Source organism: Chenopodium album, chromosome 4, assembly GCF_948465745.1.
Source record: "Chenopodium album chromosome 4, dcCheAlbu1.1, whole genome shotgun sequence".
NCBI lineage: Eukaryota > Viridiplantae > Streptophyta > Magnoliopsida > Caryophyllales > Amaranthaceae > Chenopodium > Chenopodium album.
This window is the reverse complement of record NC_137837.1, coordinates 8,825,099-8,843,598: the sequence shown is the minus strand read 5'-3', so window position 1 is coordinate 8,843,598 and position 18,500 is coordinate 8,825,099. Positions and strand designations below refer to the sequence as shown.

General features: G+C 34.4%; 2 protein-coding genes across 2 annotated transcripts in view; both read left to right on the top strand.

Moving 5' to 3' along the window:
- Positions 1–1,927: 1,927 nt before the first annotated feature.
- LOC145628843 (uncharacterized) lies at positions 1,928–12,632 on the top strand. Its single transcript, XM_081681262.1, has 12 exons — positions 1,928–2,149; positions 2,291–2,331; positions 3,696–3,793; positions 3,933–4,013; positions 5,542–5,624; positions 6,399–6,450; positions 7,255–7,344; positions 7,971–8,039; positions 8,123–8,224; positions 10,989–11,057; positions 11,727–11,783; positions 12,294–12,632. The coding sequence occupies exons 1-12, from the start codon at positions 2,079–2,081 to the stop codon at positions 12,384–12,386; spliced, it is 906 nt and encodes a 301-aa protein (XP_081537388.1). The 5' UTR covers positions 1,928–2,078; the 3' UTR covers positions 12,387–12,632.
- Positions 12,633–14,331: 1,699 nt separating this feature from the next.
- Positions 14,332–18,500, top strand: part of LOC145628841 (glutathione synthetase, chloroplastic-like) — a 5,362-nt gene continuing 1,193 nt past the window's right edge. Inside the window, exons 1-9 of the mRNA XM_081681260.1 lie at positions 14,332–14,807; positions 15,248–15,417; positions 16,376–16,451; positions 16,581–16,711; positions 16,881–17,003; positions 17,082–17,163; positions 17,420–17,499; positions 17,636–17,705; positions 18,070–18,191. Of these exons, the coding sequence (XP_081537386.1) occupies positions 14,445–14,807; positions 15,248–15,417; positions 16,376–16,451; positions 16,581–16,711; positions 16,881–17,003; positions 17,082–17,163; positions 17,420–17,499; positions 17,636–17,705; positions 18,070–18,191 (1,217 nt within the window). The 5' untranslated portion in view covers positions 14,332–14,444. The remainder of the gene's footprint in view (positions 14,808–15,247; positions 15,418–16,375; positions 16,452–16,580; positions 16,712–16,880; positions 17,004–17,081; positions 17,164–17,419; positions 17,500–17,635; positions 17,706–18,069; positions 18,192–18,500) is intronic.

Here is an 18,500-nt window from a genome sequence, read left to right as displayed (position 1 = left end):
CCCCAACAAAACATCAAGCAAAACAAAACAATCATAATACAAGTTACAATTAAGAACTTGAACCTGGGTAATCCACCATTGGAGCGAATTACCAATTTTGGGGCATAAGGATGAAGTTGGAAATGGTGTCCTTTGACACAGACTGTCAGTTAGGACCTGAGCCAACGGTGTGTAAGTATGTGGTATGGTTTATATCAGCCTCAAAAACAAATTTTAAAAATGGAATCACGAGAAATGTCTTAAATTTTCTGTAAATACATGTGCTATGTGCTACAAAGTAAAAGTTAAAAAAAAAATACAGTACCAAGAACGATTCCATAATCATCCGAGAGAAATGTGTTGATAGCGTTCTCCTGGTGTTTATCGAAATTGACTTGGTATGGTTGTTTAAAAAAAAAAAAAGAACTTGGTAGCAGATAGGAGAGAGAAGAATGTCATTAGTTCGACCTCCAATGGCGGTAACAACGGGCCGTTCTTCGCAGAAGTAGAAATGGGAGCTGACTCTTCTGCTCCCACTGTTTGCGCCACCGTTGTCCAAGCTTCTACCGTCTTCTATGACATGGAAGGACATGGTTGAAGTTCTACAAATTATGGAAGGACATGGAAGGCATGGTTGAACTTCTACAGAGCACCTTTCTGAGTTGGAAGTTGGGGAGAAAGCTATTTTTGGGCGTACAAGTGGGAGTCGATCTTTGCACCTGTTCAACTTCTTCTCTTATTTAATTATTCTCTCCCCTTTCTCTTCCGACAAAGTTTCTTACTTTAATTTCTCTCTCCATGGTAAAAAGTTAACCTCTAATTGAATTTTCCATTTAATCTACCGTTAACCATATAGCTGGCATCTGAGCACATGGACATTCTTTTTCAATTTTTTTACGGATTTCAACGCAAGTATTTAAAAGATCAGAAGGTTTTGTGTGAGTCCGTTTCGTGTGAGTCTACCACCACCATAACTCCACTACCACCGACCAAAGAGTCCAAACCCAGACCTTAATTTTAATTGCGGTATTAAGAGATCGAGAAGCTAAGCAGCAAGCCATTGATGAGTAAAACATTGAACTCCGCCATTAACCTTCTGTTAATGAAAACTCGAATTTCGAGTAAAACCATTGATGAGTAAAACATTGAACTCCGCCATTAACAGCTTGAATTTCGAACTCCGACATTGAACTCTGCCATTGATGAGTAAAAGCTTGAATTTCGAGCTCGATTTGCTTTTGATGGAGAGATGATTCTTGAACTCCTCTGCCATTGATGAGTAAAAGCTTGAATTTCGAGTTCGATTTGCTTTTGATGGAGAGATGATTCTTGAACTCCGCCATTAACAGCGTCAGCCACTTGCTTTTCCGCTTCCTTCTTCGCTTTCTCTAATCAACAAAATACTAATCAATTCAAATTACATGATTTCAGCAACTAATAATGTGAGTTGCAAAGAAAGATGGTAATTGTTGAGGAGAAAGAAAGAGAAGAAGAAAGGAGGGGTTTTAATACCGGACCATTATACTCTAATTTCTGATATATTTAATCTATTTCTGATATATATATATATAACATATTTTCTGACAATTTTAAATTTATAATTTAATATCTGACCATTATAATCTAATTTCTGACTATTATTATCTAATTTCTGACCATTAAGATTTGTTTTTTCCACAATTTTTTTTTTGTTTTGTTTTTTTTTTTGTATGACTGAACTCACGTAAGTCCGTTCTACACAAAACTTTTACTTAAAAGATTGCCATTTGATCAACATATTTCGTTTATCATTTTGATCAATTGGGGCTCCCTCCTTTTATTGAAACTTATACAAAGTACTCCATAGTTAATGATTTAATCTTATTAATTCGCCATTATATTTATTTATTGAATTTATTTGTCTTGAAATTATTTTTATAAAATATTATTTAAATAACGGGATCGGACAGGGGTTAACGAATGAAAAACAGAGGAGCAGGGGAGTAGCGAGGTAGCAGATCCTTCCTCATTAAACCCTCTCCCTTTCTCCCGCAAAACCCCTTCTCCCCTCTCTCTCTTCCCCACCATTTTCCAATCCAAAAACTCTAATTTGATTGAAAATGGCGCTTTTACGATCTAATGTTATTCGAAATCTATCAAAATTGGTCCAGCTTCAACAACATTCGTTTGCGTAAGAATTTTTTATTTATTTTTTATTTTTTTCATAATATTTTGCACATTTTATGTATTTTTAGAATTCTTACTTCTAGTTGACTCATTTTTTTATTCGGAATTATTAATTTATTTGATCTATTATTCAATGTTTTTGCAGTCTGGGAAGCTCAAGAACTTACGCTAATGCTATTATTAACGGTACCAATTCACAATTCTATGCTTATTGTTGCTGCCGTTGTATCATAAATTAAAATTTGATTTTGATGTTATTTTGACAAATTTTTTATTTGCATTAGTTTAGCTGAAGATTATTATAGCTTGTTTGTTTGTAATGTGGGAGTTATTCGATTGATGAATAGGGAATGAGAGATTATTGTGTAAGATTAAATTTTTATGTGTTCAATGAGATGGGAACGTAGAATTTTGATCTATTAATCAAAGTCGTTATTCGAGTGCAATGTCATTGTTGGATAAGTACTTACGTAGGCAGGCGTGATGGGCAAGGTGGCTTTCCCAAGAAACTTTGTATAGGGTTTTAATGTGAACTTTTGAAAATGAAATTGAAGAAAAAGCTGATCATATTCTCGAGGTAGGAAGGGGTAGAGAAACACACCTTCGCATCTTAAATTAAGGCCCAGTTTGGTTTAATGTAAAACATTTTCATTGGAAAATTAGTTTTCATGGAAAACATATTTTCAAGGAAAAACATAATTGCTAATTAGTTTTCCTTTGTTTGGTTGCATACAAGAAAAGTCCAAGAAAAATAAAAAATAAGAGTGGAAATGTAAGGATGAATGAGAGGGAAGTAAAAAAAGGAGGTACGGAGGAGAGAGGAAAATGTGGCTTCCCTTGTTTTGGGAGGGAAAATGTTTTCCATCATTAAGGATGAAATTTTCCACCCTTGGAAAAATTGTTTTCCACCCCTTAACAAACCAAACAAAGGAAAATGGGAAAAAATGGAAAATTCATTTTCCATGAAAACCTTTTACATCAAACCAAACAGGGCCTAAAAGTTAAAATATAAGAACCGTTAAGCGTAAACCTTATTGATATTATGTTCCACTCTTAGAATTCGAATGGAAATAAGGAGAAAGAATAATACTATGTACAAAGTGTTACCCTTATTTTTTGTTGGGTATGCACATGGAAAGGAATACCTTGTATCAAATTGGGGATTAAAGTGGGAATCATTTTGGTTACCATAGGGATGGAAGAGGTAACAAATGGTGGGTAATGGCTACCCCTAAGATATGGAGCGTGTTACCAACGTATCAAACAATAGGTATTGGAAATGGTTAATTGATTTCATTATGTGCAATACTCAAAATTTCAAAAAAAAATCTATATCAAACATGCTCTCAGTGGGACATTTTTGCAGCCTATAAAAATTTATATGCTCCCGTGTAGTTACGAAGCTTACAACCATTCTGTTCTATTTTGCTCCTTGTTGGGTATGTAAATATATGCAAATACTGAAAACGGATGATATAATTGTGACTTCATGAGATGTATTTCCTGTCACGTTGATAATATGCTTACATGATTTTGTTTGGTGTTATTAGGGCCTCAAGATAATTTATGCAGGACAGATTCTTTTTTATACAAGAGTCAAACCTATCCACTGGCTCATGGCAGAGCAGGGGTGCTTCGCTCTACAATGGTAGAAACCTCATACTAAACAATATTCTTTTGCTGTCAACTGATAAAAATAATGCTTTTTATCTATAATTTGTCATAGTGTCTTACATGATCATAGCTTGATTTACAATATGTGACATTTCTCTCATCCTTAATATCAGGCTGCTGAGATGTCAGTGTTTTTATATGAAGCTAGATCATTATCAACACAAGCAAAAGCCCCTCATCAAGCACGACAGATGGTAATTTGCCTGGCTAAACTTTTTCATAATCTTAGTGAGGTTCATTTTAATTTACTAAATATGGCACTAGTAAACTGTACATCTTTCTCTGCTACCTTGTTTGATTGCATGCTCTGATGCACGGAAACGTTAAAATCCACCAACATATTGTTTCGGAAACGTTCACGTTTCGAAACGCCTATGAGAGTTTCTTTATTTTGCGAAATGTTTCGCACAATTTGGAACTTTGGAAAACCTTTGGGAAACTTACTTAAAGGAATAGATAAGTCCCCTTTCTTTGCCGCCTCGTTGAAAGAATGTCAAGGCAAGTACCATCGACCCATTTTACTGATTTGAGGTTGATTTTGGTTTTAATTTGTTAAAAAAATAAAGAATTCCTCGACCTTATTGTGATTGACCTCTGCTTGACTGCGTAGTACGGAGTAGAAGATTAATTTTGGTTTTTGTTTGCAATTGAAGTGTCTGCATACATTCTTTCTTGAGAGGAACAGAAAGATATTGAAGGTGGAGAGTGGGGACATGTAAGAAAAGAGGAAAATTTTAGTTAACTCCGTATTAATTGCTACTTTGTATTTGTTTGGCAGCATTTTTTTTTTATTATTTAATTTTTTTAGTTTTTATTTATGACAATTTGGGTGTTTTTTTTTTCCTAATTAAAATGTGTTTTATTAATTTACTTTTTCATGTCCCCGTTTCCCAATATTTTAAAATTTCCATTTCCTCAATTCCCCGTTCTTCCGTTTTCGTGCAATCTAGATTGCATGTAACTCTAATTTTGGCATTGGAAGAAGAATTTGTATTAAATTTCGTCCCTTTTTTCTTTTAATATATTTATGAAGCATCTCTTGGATGTTCCTAATGCAATCCTTTATAAGGGGTAAACTATGTTGGTAAGAATTCACTATAGTAACTTTGATTCAAACAAGAATTTGAGTTGCAACCCCTTCGTGAACAATAATCCATATTATGTCACTTTAGCTACTTTCACACATTAAGAATTTAAATAGATACAACTGCTGAAATTGCAATGATAGATAAATGATCTATAATCCTACATTAATACTATAAATTAATTTTCCATTAGCAATGCTGTAGGATTGAAGCATTACTTATAATTTTGGATTGAAAAAAGTTGGATTAAACTTTAAATTGAAGGGAGTACAATAATGTGGACCTAGTAAATAAAGTTAAAATGTGCACGTCTATGTGTGTTTGTGCACGTGCCTTAGGTACTCCTATTTCTTTGAGCCATATACATTTCTTCTAATTGTGCAACTCTCAACTATGTATGTAAGTGATTTAACCTGTTGTTCAACTTATTCCTAATGTCTATTTTTGTTATACACGCTGATGCCAAAGATAATTATTCATCCATCTTTGCCTCTCTGTTATTTGAATATTTAAACTTCTCGAAATTTTCTTTGTCTGCTAATATTGAGTGGTCTTTTGCCCATCTTATTCTTTGGTTGTTTTTGGCAAGATTCTATCTAAAGAAAATTTGAATGTTTTTGCTTCATTATTCATGCAGGGGGCCATGCAAGTTGCAATGCTTAGCCCTGGATTTATCTATGAACCATATGGGCCTCGAGAACCAATCTCATTCTTGCAAAGGTGTTTTTTTTTTTTTTTTTTTTTTTTTTTGAAATTCTCTTCCATCTCACCACAATGGTCCATTTTGATACTTTTTGAAGTTTAAGAAAATATAATTGACTTCCATATCATTCATCCTTCAACCTGTCATACTGATGTTGATTATGAAAATAATATCAGTATTGTTAATAGAAGGATATTTTCATTTGATCATTATGCTTGTGAGTTGTGGATATAGTTTTTATGCCATATGCCATATGGCATCGTATCGTAATCAGTTAATTGTAGTTCTTAACTTGGTGTTTACTTTGTTCTTTTTTTATACAATTGAAGTTTCATGGTATCTTGATGCACAACTTAAACTATTAATTTCTACTATTAATTTCTCCAATCACAAACCCATGACAATCTTCAAATGATTATATGTTGAAGTTATAAATTGAGATGAATCTAACAATGCCCCACATGGCTATAATCTTCCCTACGTAAAATCACAATATATGGTCAAATTATTGTAAGTGAACAGTGTCAAAAACTCAAAATTCCAATTTTTGATTTTTATTTTTAAATTTTTTTTTATTATTATTTTTTTTTTGACAGGCAATTTTTGAAATGAAAAATATTATTCGGAGGAAATATATGTTTTATTTGCCTTTTGTGCTCTTAGTTTCCTATAACAAGTTCTGTTTTGTTGTTATCCTCTATCTGGCGAATTAGACTTAGAATTTTTTGATTTTTTTTTTATAATTTTTTTTCTTCTTATGGTGGGAATTCTTCTTTGTGTTTCTGTTTTAGATGGTTCACTAGAAGAGGATGGAGAAGAACGAAGGAAGACATGATCATAGAGGTAAACTTTTTCATAATTTGCGTATTAATTTTCCCCAAGGGCTCTGTTCTTGCTCTGAAACAAGTGTGGTCTTCTTCTGTTAATTGTCTTAGCAAGGCTGATCTTTCGTAATTCTCAATGTGCTCTCACTTTGGTATATTCTTCGACTTTGCTTTATCTTTGCAGTTTGTTGGATTTATGTTGTAAATATGATAAAGCGGTTTCTCAAAATACACGGGGGTAGATTAGTCTTGTATGGTTTACATTCTTAGTTGAACTATCCCAAGCGCTTTAGTTTAAAGGAATATATCATTAATCAGACAGATGATTTAGAATAATGGGTGGAGAGTGGAGACAAGGAATATATCATTATTCTCAGTGTTATTTTAAATTTTTAATAGAAAATTAGATGTGAAAAGGAGATTGTGGATCCAAAAGTAAGGTAGGGTATAATAGATAATTAGTATGACCATACCAAAAAGGACTTCAAACTATTTTGTGATGGATGAAATTGGAAAGTGTTCGAACTATTTTGGGATGAAGGGAGTTGTCATTATTATGTGTATGAGACACAGGATTGTGACATTGATCTTTTCATATTATTACAGATAAGGGTTAACAATTTAAATAAGAGCTACTGAGTCTATATTACAGCTTACATATAGTTTGAAGTAGTTCACCACATTAAAGCCGATACATCTTGATAAGTTTAGATAAGGAGTTTTCAGGTGAAAAGAATGAAGCCATGTCCTACACTCAATTATTCAGATCTCCTTTGTAGTCAGTTACAGATATTGTTCATTGTTGTGTGCTGTTTATTTGCAGATGAAAAGCGCCTATGCTATCTCCAAATTGAGGAAATTTGGGTATTCGAAACAGGGGTTCTATAAAGAGGCATTTGAATTATATAAAGAGGTATGCCTTATACGGCAACAACTTTTGACTTGCCTTTTACTTTCCGGTCCTTGAGAATTTTAGAACGAACAAATGGGTGTTTCAAGTTCCTATGGATTTTAAATGGAATGAACATAAAGCACATATGTACTATTTTTTTCTTGATCTCTGTAAACCGTCTAGATCTAGTAGCAGGATTCACAACCTTTGTAATTATATTGAAAATAAATAAATAAATAAATATTCAATGTTAGAATCTTGTTAATTTCAACAAATACTAATAATGTAAAGGAGAGTTATTACTAAATTTTGTTTTATAAGGCTAATAAAAGGAGTATAGGCATTATCGTTATGAGGTCATTACAAACCCAATCACATTGGGTGATTGGGTTGATCTGTATTTTTACTGCTAATAGATTATTTTAGCTTGTTTTCTAATGTTTGTGGTGGCTAATGTCTGATGAAGCAACCAATTGTTTTATTGATACGGGTATTAGCATCAATTAATAATTATGGAGCTTCGTTTTTCTTTTTAAGTTAGAAAGCAGGTAACACAGCTGACTAGGTTGTGGGTTGCATCATATGTCTGGATTGTTCATATATTTTTGCTGAGCTGACTCTGTATCTAAGTTGTTCTTCTTTCATAGATAAATGCATTCCTTGCACATGGTGATAAAACTTCATTGAGGAAATTGGTTACGGAAAAAATGTTCTCAGTAAGTTTATAATCATTTACAGTTTTCCTGAGAGATCAGTCCTTTGCCTTATTTACAAATCTGACAAGGCTTAATTCATACAGGTCCTGAAAAATGATATTAAAATGAGAGAAACAATGTGGAGCAGTGTCTATTGGGAATTGGTTGAGCCAGCTATTAAAATCCGAACTCTGCGAGCTAGACTGGCAAGTTTCTATCATTTCACACTCAATCAGTTAAAATGTGCTTCATAAAATATTGCATAGAGCTTGGAAAGACAAATTTCACAATATGAAGTGCGAATCAAATACACTTTTTCTAAAGAAACACATTTTTTGCTTTGCTGTGCTTATCTTCTTCTGTTAATTGTGATATTTTAACATGAAGACCTTCATTATCTTTTGGAATACTCTAGCCTCTCAACATTCATACAACTTTATTTTGATTTGTTCCTTATTGAGTGGCTTCTGTCTTATGGAAAAAAGGCTGTTACTAAATGAGGTAAGATTAATTCCTCTTTGGGAGTGGGGTGATTAATCAGAAGGATGTTTATCTAAGAGTTTCAAGAAAAAAAAAAAAAAAAAGAAAAGAAAAAAGAAAAAAAAACAAAGACATAGAGGTTGGAAGTCTAGGTAATTTAGGGTCTGTCAAGAATCAGGAGTTGTGTAAGGTCATAAAGATGAAAGGGGGATGGATCGCTCTTAAGGACTGCACCCACTACAGTCTCAGAGAAGTGGGGTTTGAAGTCTATTATGGATCCACAAATTTAATTTATAAATCCTTGTATCAGAGAAGTGGGATTTGTCTATTGTAGGTCCACAAAGGGTGGGGCCTTTAGTGAAAAGTAGATTTATGCTGCTGGTTTGGCATAGTATTTGATAGGGCAAATTCACCAATATCTGCATCTTTAAGGGTTGTTTCCCTTAAGGATGATACCCTCCAAGAATTGGTGTTCTGGAATGAATAATATTTAGGATATTGATGTTACCTTCGTAAGATTTCAATTGTAAAGAAGAAAAATTTTGTTTTTTTTTTTTTACTTTTATGTAGTTTTTTTCTATGTTACTCGGACTCGGGTACCCATGTCCGACACGGGTACGTATCCAAGTGTCCGACTCGGCTATTTTGTGAATTTTTTTTATGATTTTCAACTGAAATGAAGTGTCCATGTGTCATACCCATGTCCGAGGGTCAAGGGTCCGACACGGGTACTTGAGGTAAAATGAAGAGTCCGAGTAACATAGGTTTTTTTTCTTAGGTAGTCATATAGTTGTATGTAAAGTTGATTACTTTTATATTTCCATGACAAGAAAGTCTCCCTCTACTGTTAAGCTTCTGTAGTTTTCCTGATGAGGGATATTACTATCTTGATGTCCCTTCTAAGGCTATTTAGCAGTTGATGTCTTCTCCTAACAAGTATTCCTTAGCTTTTGCTGTATTTGATGAGGTTGCCGCAAAGAAGGTATTTCCCTAATCACAAAAAGATGGGTAAAAAATTACTTATTTTGGATATCCCAATGTATTGCCAAATTTTCCATTGAGTAATTTCATGGTAATATTTCGGAATGTCAGGCAAATAGAGTACTTAAGGGAAGGGTTTTCTACTTAGCTAATCGATGTAGCTCGTGTTAATTGTAGCAAACGGATGATCTATTCCTCCTGCTTGGCTTTGTATTTCATTCTCTTTAACTATATGTCATCTTTCTTTAGCTACCTTTAGCTGTGGTTGCTTTACCTAAAATGCATTTGTGGCCTTCATAATGACTAAGGAAGAATAATGTTGTTGATTCTTTTAATTTTTTATTTCATTTGTTTGTTTGTTTGTTTGTTTTTTTTTTTTTTTTTTTTTTTTTTTTTTTTTTGGGTGTGGAAGCTGGTTACTTCAGCCTTGAGGATGTTGTTTAGTTCGTGCATAGAGTTCCGGCTGGAGATGCATTATCTATTCTTGGTTTCGTGTAGAGGAGTATTGCGTGGGAAATGTGTTATCTTATCTTGATTTTATGTTGGTAGATTATATTCACGTAACAAATTAAAGTCGAGGCTGATTAGTGGAGTTGGTCTGTAATCTGTTACATCCTTTTCTTTTTTGGGTAAAGATTTTTTGTAAAAGGGGAGGGTGAGGGGGTGAGGAAGTGTGGCTGCAACTTGTGTCTTGGCTCCCAAATCTATTCCAGGATTACTGGGATTTATCATTCCAGATCTTGGTTCACTTCAAATATTATTCATCAAGTGATGTTAGACTTAGTCAATTACGTTGCGTTCGAGTCTTTACTTTCTTGACCCCCCCCCCCCCCCCTTTTTTTATTTATTTAAATTACGTTCTGCATAGTTTTTTTCTTTCTACTTCCCCTTCTTGGAGCAGAGTTGAATATATTCTTTGAAGTTTTAATTTCAGAGAGTACTATGAAGTTTGAAGCTCCGGTGTTATCCTAAGTTACTTAAATTACGTTGCTCTTGAGCCTTTGTTTCTGAGTTCTGACATAATGGAAGGGTTTGGATGTCATTTTTATATAGGGTGTCTCTCATGTAGCTCTTTACATTGCTGTTTACGTTAAGCTCCTTATTTAAGTGCCTTTGTTCTTTGTCTATTTGGAAATTAGTAGTGCCACATAGTTTGAAAGCATGTTGACTGTTGTGCCTTATTTGAGAGGGAAAAAATATAATTAAACTTAGCTTTTTATTGCTTTGTGACTATTCTAGAGATGGTCTCTTGAGCCTTCAAAAAAAAAAAAAAGAGATGGTCTCTTGATGCTCTTGTAGAAGCAGGCTGCCTTGTGGCTGTGTTGTTTAGAAGCTGTGGTCTTTGCTGTAGCATAATTTCCTTATGCTAGTAAAAACAGCTAAGTAAATTTTTCTAGTGCAGAAAATATATATAATTAAATATTGAGGTTCAGTCTCCATTTTTGTTCAAGCAATATTTATTTAACCTATTTTTGAAGTGAATCTTATCTGTTAATATTCTGATTCCAGATTGGTGTTGACCGCAATGACCTTAAGAAGGTTTTCATACAGCTCACCCTTGAGTTCCTTACAAACCAGGTATTCTTCGTTTCAATGGAACACCTCAGTGGTATCTAGTTAACTGCTGCAAGTTGCCTTTTGTTTAATGCTGATTAGTTTTTCATATATGCTCAATTAAAATATGCTTTCAGCTAAATCACTAATTGTAGTGCTATGCCCGTAAGAAGGGAATGTGTGCTAGTTTTAATAGATGCTATATGCTCTGTTCAAAAGGTTGAATGTAAATGCCATAAACAGTGTTTCTATAGCACAAGTTTTTGGTGAGACTCTTGAAATATAAAGAGAGTTGAAGAGATACACATGCAATATCGAGACGTCAACTATGGAGGTGTTTGGTAAATGGGAATTTGAGGGTGGGATTGGTAATTTTAATCCCAAAAAAGTCCCTTGTTTGTTAGATGGGATTGGTAATAGAGAAGGGAATGGGATATATCATACATGTTTTAATGGATATGAACAGAATGTGACTAAAGTAGGTTTATAAATTCATGGGATTCAGCTAACCTAAAACTCCATTCTTCCATGTTGTGATTCTTGTGAAATCCAATTTGGTTCCCCCCCCCCCCCCCCCCCCCCCCGTTTTTTTTTCTCTGGCGTTGCACCAAATGCGCTTTTAACGTGATTATTGGATTTTTCTTATCTGTTTCCCATCGCAATTGGAAGTTGATTGAGATGATTTTCTTGCAGAAGTTTGAGGCTTATAATTCTGAAGGCACTGCTGTTGCTGGAGATAAAAATAAAGAGGTAGTGTTGCGTGCTTCATCTTGATATCTTGGCCAATTGACTGTCAAATATTGATTTTCATAATATATTATGTGATTGTTCTTGATTTTTTTTTGAAAATTCTTCAACATCCACATGGTAATATTTGGCTACACTTCTCATTTAAATTTTTTGTGATTACATTAGAAGATTATAGACATAAAGTCATGGAGACATTGAAGTATTAGACCCAAATCTGAATGTATCTGAACCGAACTCGTATAAATTCAAAAAAATAATCCTTTTAAATTTGTATTTGGATGGTCCAATTATCCAAAATTATTTTGAATGGTTCAGTTATATCTAGAAGATTATCGCTTTGAAATAAACTGAATAGTAAATCTGACAAAATTTGTGTTTAACACTGGTACATATGTATCAAGGCCTGCAATATGAAATGTTGTTATCAAGAAACTCAACTCTGCTGTTACATGAAGTTTTGTACCATCTTGCTCATTCAAACATTTACTGCTGATTCTGATGTTCGAGTAGGTACTTGTTCGTGACATATGGGTATTTGAGAAGTCACTCTTTCACCCTGGAGCATATTGGCGTCTCTGTGGACGAATTCCTCCTCCTAAATAGATCTTAGTAGTTAGACTTGATTGTCCTGTAATGTACAGTTGCAAGGCAAATTTTGCTTCTGCCAAAATTTTGCAAGTTGAGCATGAGTTGTTGTTTCACAAAGTATCGTTCTAGCTTTGATATTGGCATACACCCATGGATGTGGGTTTCAGGCAAAAGTTATACATTCCTTGTCACCGATATTTCCAACCAAATTGTATAAATTATGGATATTTGAGATTATTCTAGTGGTTCAAATGTTCTGCATTTTCTTATGGCATAAATTGCGTTTTAATGTTGAAGTTTCAGTTACACATGGAAACTGGCTGAAAAAAGAGAGAATGTTTCTTCTTTAGATAACCAAAACAGTGGGGTTTTCATCCAAGAAAAGAATCTCTTCTACCTTTGTTTTCACTTGCACTCCACTTTTGCTAGGGGATACCATGTTTTCACATAGGCTACCTACCTTCTTTGTTATTCAAACGCCTCTCATACGACGTAAGAAATGGTTCAAAATGAGCAGCAGCTTCAATCTCTTGGAATCTGCCACAGATTGTTCTGCTTCATCATGAGAAACTTAGCAGCGCAAGCCCTTAAACCTGTGACCTTGGGCCCTCCGGCTCAAATCCAGCAAACCCGAATGACAAGTTGGCCTGTCATTGATCGACAGGAAATGAATTCTCAGCGTGTTGATTCAATTAATGGAGCTGAAGATTCTGACATTTTGGCTTCAGTTGAAATTGAAGATGAAACTTCTAGATTGCTTGGTGCCTATGATCAAGGAATAATAACAATAGAATTTGTGGGTGAAACTAAAACTAAAGCTCCAAGAAAGATGGTTAGCATCAAAGATGAACCTGAAATTATAAATGAGAGCAAGAGAAGGAAGAAGAACGAGGCGACAGAGAGAAGGAACGACGCTGAGTTAAGACCTCTGAAATCCATTCTGAAGGTGGGTTCAAATTTGTCCAGGACTTCAGCTCAGGGTGGTAATGGCAATCCTGGGAGGAAAGCCACATTGGACTAGTCCATCTCTCACAACATTAATAAATTGTTTAATTCTGTACATTTCCTGCATAATGAAAGAGTATTATTGGCAAAAGTTTATAGTAAATAATAGCTGTATCCTTCTTATTATCCTATCCATTGTGGTATTGATGATAATTTCTAGCATGCCCTTTTATTTTAATTTTTTTTTTAAATACCATGCATATTGTTAATCAAAATTAATATCTTTAAACTTCTTAAAAAAAAATATCTTTATACAATACAGGTAAACAACAAGCGTATTGTTTAATTTATTTTTGTCAAAAAAAAGTATTTCAATATACTTGTTGATCATTTTACTAGTTCCCTTAAAATAACAAATTTAAATGACAAGCAATAGAAATTGAAATGCTACAATTATTAAGCAACAAATAAATATTTATTAAATAGTTTTACACAATACGGAGTATTACAATTAGGTAATTAAATCAATTAATATACTTAGTTTTACTTTTACCAATGCTCTTCTCCTTAATAATATCTTTTGAGTACACAATGAGGCAAAGAGTGTAATCCAATCATACATGTGCCTCCTAGTGCCATGTACGGGCCATACTAGTATAGCTTGTGTAACAATTTGTGAATGGGTAAAGAAAAAGTTGTGTCGTGTCGAGCTTGTGTTAATCTTTCATAAATGAAACCCATACATAACCTTGCCCATGCGTTGTACGGAGTATTATACATTGTGCTCAGTCCTACTTTGCTAATGGGTTATTTAGTACTAATTTATACTCTTTTTGTAAATTAGTCAAACATAAAACTAGTCGACATGAAGGTCACTTACGTGCTCATGTCGAGCCAATGCCTGAAAATAATCTCCATATACCGTTCATAACTAATCAATGCATCTCTCATGCCAAGTTTGTGACCGGATAATTTTAGACCAAACTATTTTCTTGTCGTGCCTAACCAAACCTCTCTGCCGGCCGGCTTCACTTGCCCATCTGTAATGCCTCCATTGGCCAATTAACCAATGTAAAACTCTCCTTAAAGCATAAGCAGTGACGCTTTGTAGCAAGAACTAAAACGAATATGGGAAGTGGATGCTCCACTCTCTCAACTCCAACTCCTAATCACACCCTTTTTTATTCTCTTTCCTCAACTCTTCCAATCAATAACAAATCCAATTCTTTCAACAATCTCCCAACTTCACCATTTTATTCCCATCTCCCCAATCTAAGTAACACATCCATGTCTCAATTTTCATCTCCATCTTCTTCCATTCTTCCTCTAAATTCGACCAAATCCGATTCATTTGAAACCCAACAACAAATTTCTGAAAAACCCATCTTCAACCCTCATGATATTAATCCCAATTTGCTTCAAAAATTGGTTTATGATGCCCTGGTTTGGTGTTCTCTTCATGGGCTTCTTGTTGGTGATAGAACTGCTAAGGTTTGTGATTGTTTTCCATAAGTAGATATAGAAAGCATTTAATTACACCAATTGACGCGCGATTTTGTCATCTGTAAATTTCCAACTTAATACCATATTGTGAAATGTATTATAATTTAGCAATACCCTTTATACTTTTGAATTGGATTTACTTTTGAAGTTTGTATTTTCTCTTTTGTTTATTCATTTAGCTTAATTTAGACTTTCCTGGGATTTTGTAAACATTAATGTTTGGAACAAAGTAAAGATGCAAGTCAAATGCTTATGAAGATATATGCTTTATGACTAAGAGAAGGAATAATGGATTTATGAATGTTGATTTTGGTTTAATTAGACTATTAGAGCTATTATTGGTTTAAAGGGCAGTTGGGTATTTGTAATTTGGTTGTTAAATGGAAGTTAAAAAATTTTACTGTTGAATTTTGGTGGTTATGTTGCAGAAATCAGGGACAGTTCCTGGGGTTGGTATGGTTCATGCCCCAATTTCTCTTTTGCCTGCCTCATTTCCTGAGGATCACTTCAAGCAAGCATGTGAATTAGCTCCTATTTTCAATGAGCTCTTTGATCGTGTCAGCTTGGATGCAAAGTTTCTCCAGGACTCGCTGTCAAGGTTCGTTTTCGATGTCCCCACATTGTAGATGTTGTGCATTGCAAATTTTGCATTCTTGTATGTACATCTTGTTGAAAACAATCAGATTAGTTCTTTTATCACTAAATTTAGGTAGCAAACTGGAAGAGTTACTTGAGTTGCCCGCTTTGGGACAAGAATCAGGTGTACATATGAATTTGAGTAGACTTAGCTATTTAAGTTGCTCACTTTGGGACAAGAATCAAGTGTACATACAAATTTAAGTGCTCTAGGACAAGGATTTAGGTGGGGCACATATGGAGTATAGGCTTAGCTAGTTGCTTACTCTAGGACAAGCATTCAGGTGCACATATGGATTTGAGTATAGGCTTAGCTATATAAGATGCTCGCTCAGGGCAAGAATTAAGTGTACATATAGATTTGAGTATAGGCTTAGCTATATAAGGTGCTCATTCAGGAACAAGAATCAGTTGTACATATATGGATTTGAGTATCCGCTTAGCTATCTACTCCTTTATTTAATCCTAGTGTGAAGTGCCATCATATTGGTGAGTCAGATGTATGTAGTTTTGGTTGAATAGGAAATACTGTAGATATTTTAAGTTCGTTGAGATTCATGGACAAGGAATCATTCACATGTACGCCACTCAGCCTAGCTTGTCTCTGTGTATCGGTAATTAAAAGGGGATGTATCATTATTGACTATAAAGGATATATAATCCGTACATACCCCTTGTGACTAAGGCTTAGTGAGAGTCCTGCTCATTTAACCTTATATAGAAGAAGTAGGAGGAGCTGGGATGGTAGGTCAAGTTAGATTTGTTCTTCTGTAGACTGTCTAATTATTTCAAACTTTTTGCTTGGACATTATGTTTATAAGTCTGGGTTTATTGTTTTTCTTTTGCCTCTACTCAGTTTATTGATTTGGATTAGCAGGTTGTGCTTGTGAAACTGAATATTCAGCTGTTTCATATTACAGAACCAGAAAAGTAGATGAATTCACATCGAGACTGTTAGATATTCACTCCAAGATGATAGACATCAATAAGATAGAGGTGATTTTATTTTTTCCTGTATACAGTTATAAACAGGAACTACAATTATCTTGGTTACCAGCGCGGGAAAAAATAATGGTTATACCATTGAGAAATTTGAGGTCTAATCTGATTCGAAAATAAATATAGGAAATACGTTTGGGCTTACATCGATCAGATTACATGCTTGATGCACAAACAAAATCACTTCTCCAAATAGAGTTCAACACAATCTCATCTTCATTTGCTGGGCTAATGTGTCTTGTCAGTGACCTTCACAGGTAGTATGAATTCCTGCTTCCCCTGTTGATTACATAATGTTTACTCATTACTAAATTTTAACTAAAGGGCCCTGAATTAATTCAAGTATACCGCCTTCTGCTAATGGTATATGCATTTCTTTTAGTTACAAAAGTAGTTCTAGCTGACAGATGGGAGTTTAAAATGTAGGAACTTGCTTGGTCTCTATGGAAATCAGCTTCAATTAGACTTCAGAAAGGTCCCTGAAAATGCTTCTGTTCAACAATTCGCTAAGGCATTAGCTGAAGCTTGGCGAGAGTACAATAATCCAAGGTTAATTTTCAATTTAAGCTCTTCTGTTCCTGATCGCACGTGCTCTTGTATAACCTATGGAACTGTTAATTTCTGCAGGGCTGTTGTTCTTGTTGTGGTTCAAGCTGAGGAACGCAACATGTATGACCAGCTTTGGCTTTCAGATGTATTGAGGGAGATATATCCTTTTTCTTTGTCTAACAAAACATGTGTAAAGATGGTTGTTGTAAAGCTCTCATTATTCAAGCGCATTCAACTTAGATGGTTTATTAACAGCGTAATCACATTTCAGTGTTATTTTGAATGGTCAACCAATTGCGTCTAAACTATTAAGATGGTGAGGGTGAATATTTGAACTGATATTCACAAACCATTTCATGGCTTTTTATACTGTCATGATATCATTGTGCCTCTGTTTTTCTTAACTGTATAATACACATGGTGTTACATCTATCAGGAAGACGTTAGCAGAAATTGATGCAGAAGGCAAGTTACTGCCTGACGGAACACTTGCTGTGTATGTCATCACATGGACACTATGCCTTTCTTCTTCCTCTTCCTGCTTTGAATTTCCTTACTATTACTACAGGAGAAGGGTGTGTTGAGGTTTTTATCACTTTAAATTTCTAACGTGAATCATTGAACACTTGCAGAAATGGGGAGGCAGTTGCAGTGGTGTATTTTAGAGCTGGTTATTCGCCTACTGATTATCCTTCTGAGTTGGTTAGTTCCACTGCTGCAATTTATGATGCTTCGTTGCATATTTTATGAGAAATTTATTGCTCTCTGTCTATAATTTGGTGCCTGCTGTATGCAAGAATATGTCAAAACCCCTGAGCAACTATAAATGCATAATTAGAAGAAGATTTTTTTTGTATCACTTTGAGGGTGAATCATCAACAGCTAGCAAGGCATAGCTTGCGATATTTTAGGGGTCAGTTTTATTGGATAAAAAATGTTTCCTTCTGATCTGTTTATTACTTGCCGACTCTTACCCATCACCTAACATTGAAATTAATTCTAACTATGGATCAGCCACAGGCTGCCACACTTCAGTTCTAATGTTATAGTAGATTATGCTTTGCAGGAATGGAGAGCTAGGCTATTGATAGAGCAGTCATGTGCTGTGAAGTGTCCGTCTATTGCATACCATTTAGCAGGTACCAAGAAGATTCAGCAGGAGCTTGCAAAACCCAATGTGCTTGAAAGGTAATTCTTAATTTTCATGCACATGCTTAACTCAAATTGAATCCTTGTGTACCTTCAGCTATAAATTTGTGTTTGAAACTGCAAGAACTAATAGATTCCTTGCATAGTTAACTTTTTCACTTGCTGAAGTCTATTATGCATGCATGTTTATACATGAAAATTTATCTTTGATGTACTGAAATCCTAGAAATTTGAAATATATTTTATAAAAGTCAGCCTTTGATGCTCACCATATTATTATTGTTATTATTATTATATATGAAAAGCATCCTGAACTCTGAATCTTAGCTTGCCCTTGCTTTGAAAGCA

Coding starts and splice junctions, on each gene's coding strand:
- LOC145628843 (XM_081681262.1), top strand. CDS start 2,079: ATGGCGCTTTTACGATCTAATGTTATTCGAAATCTATCAAAATTGGTC. Junction 11,058..11,726: donor TTGAGTTCCTTACAAACCAG/GTATTCTTCGTT, acceptor ATTTTCTTGCAG/AAGTTTGAGGCTTATAATTC. Junction 11,784..12,293: donor CTGGAGATAAAAATAAAGAG/GTAGTGTTGCGT, acceptor ATGTTCGAGTAG/GTACTTGTTCGTGACATATG.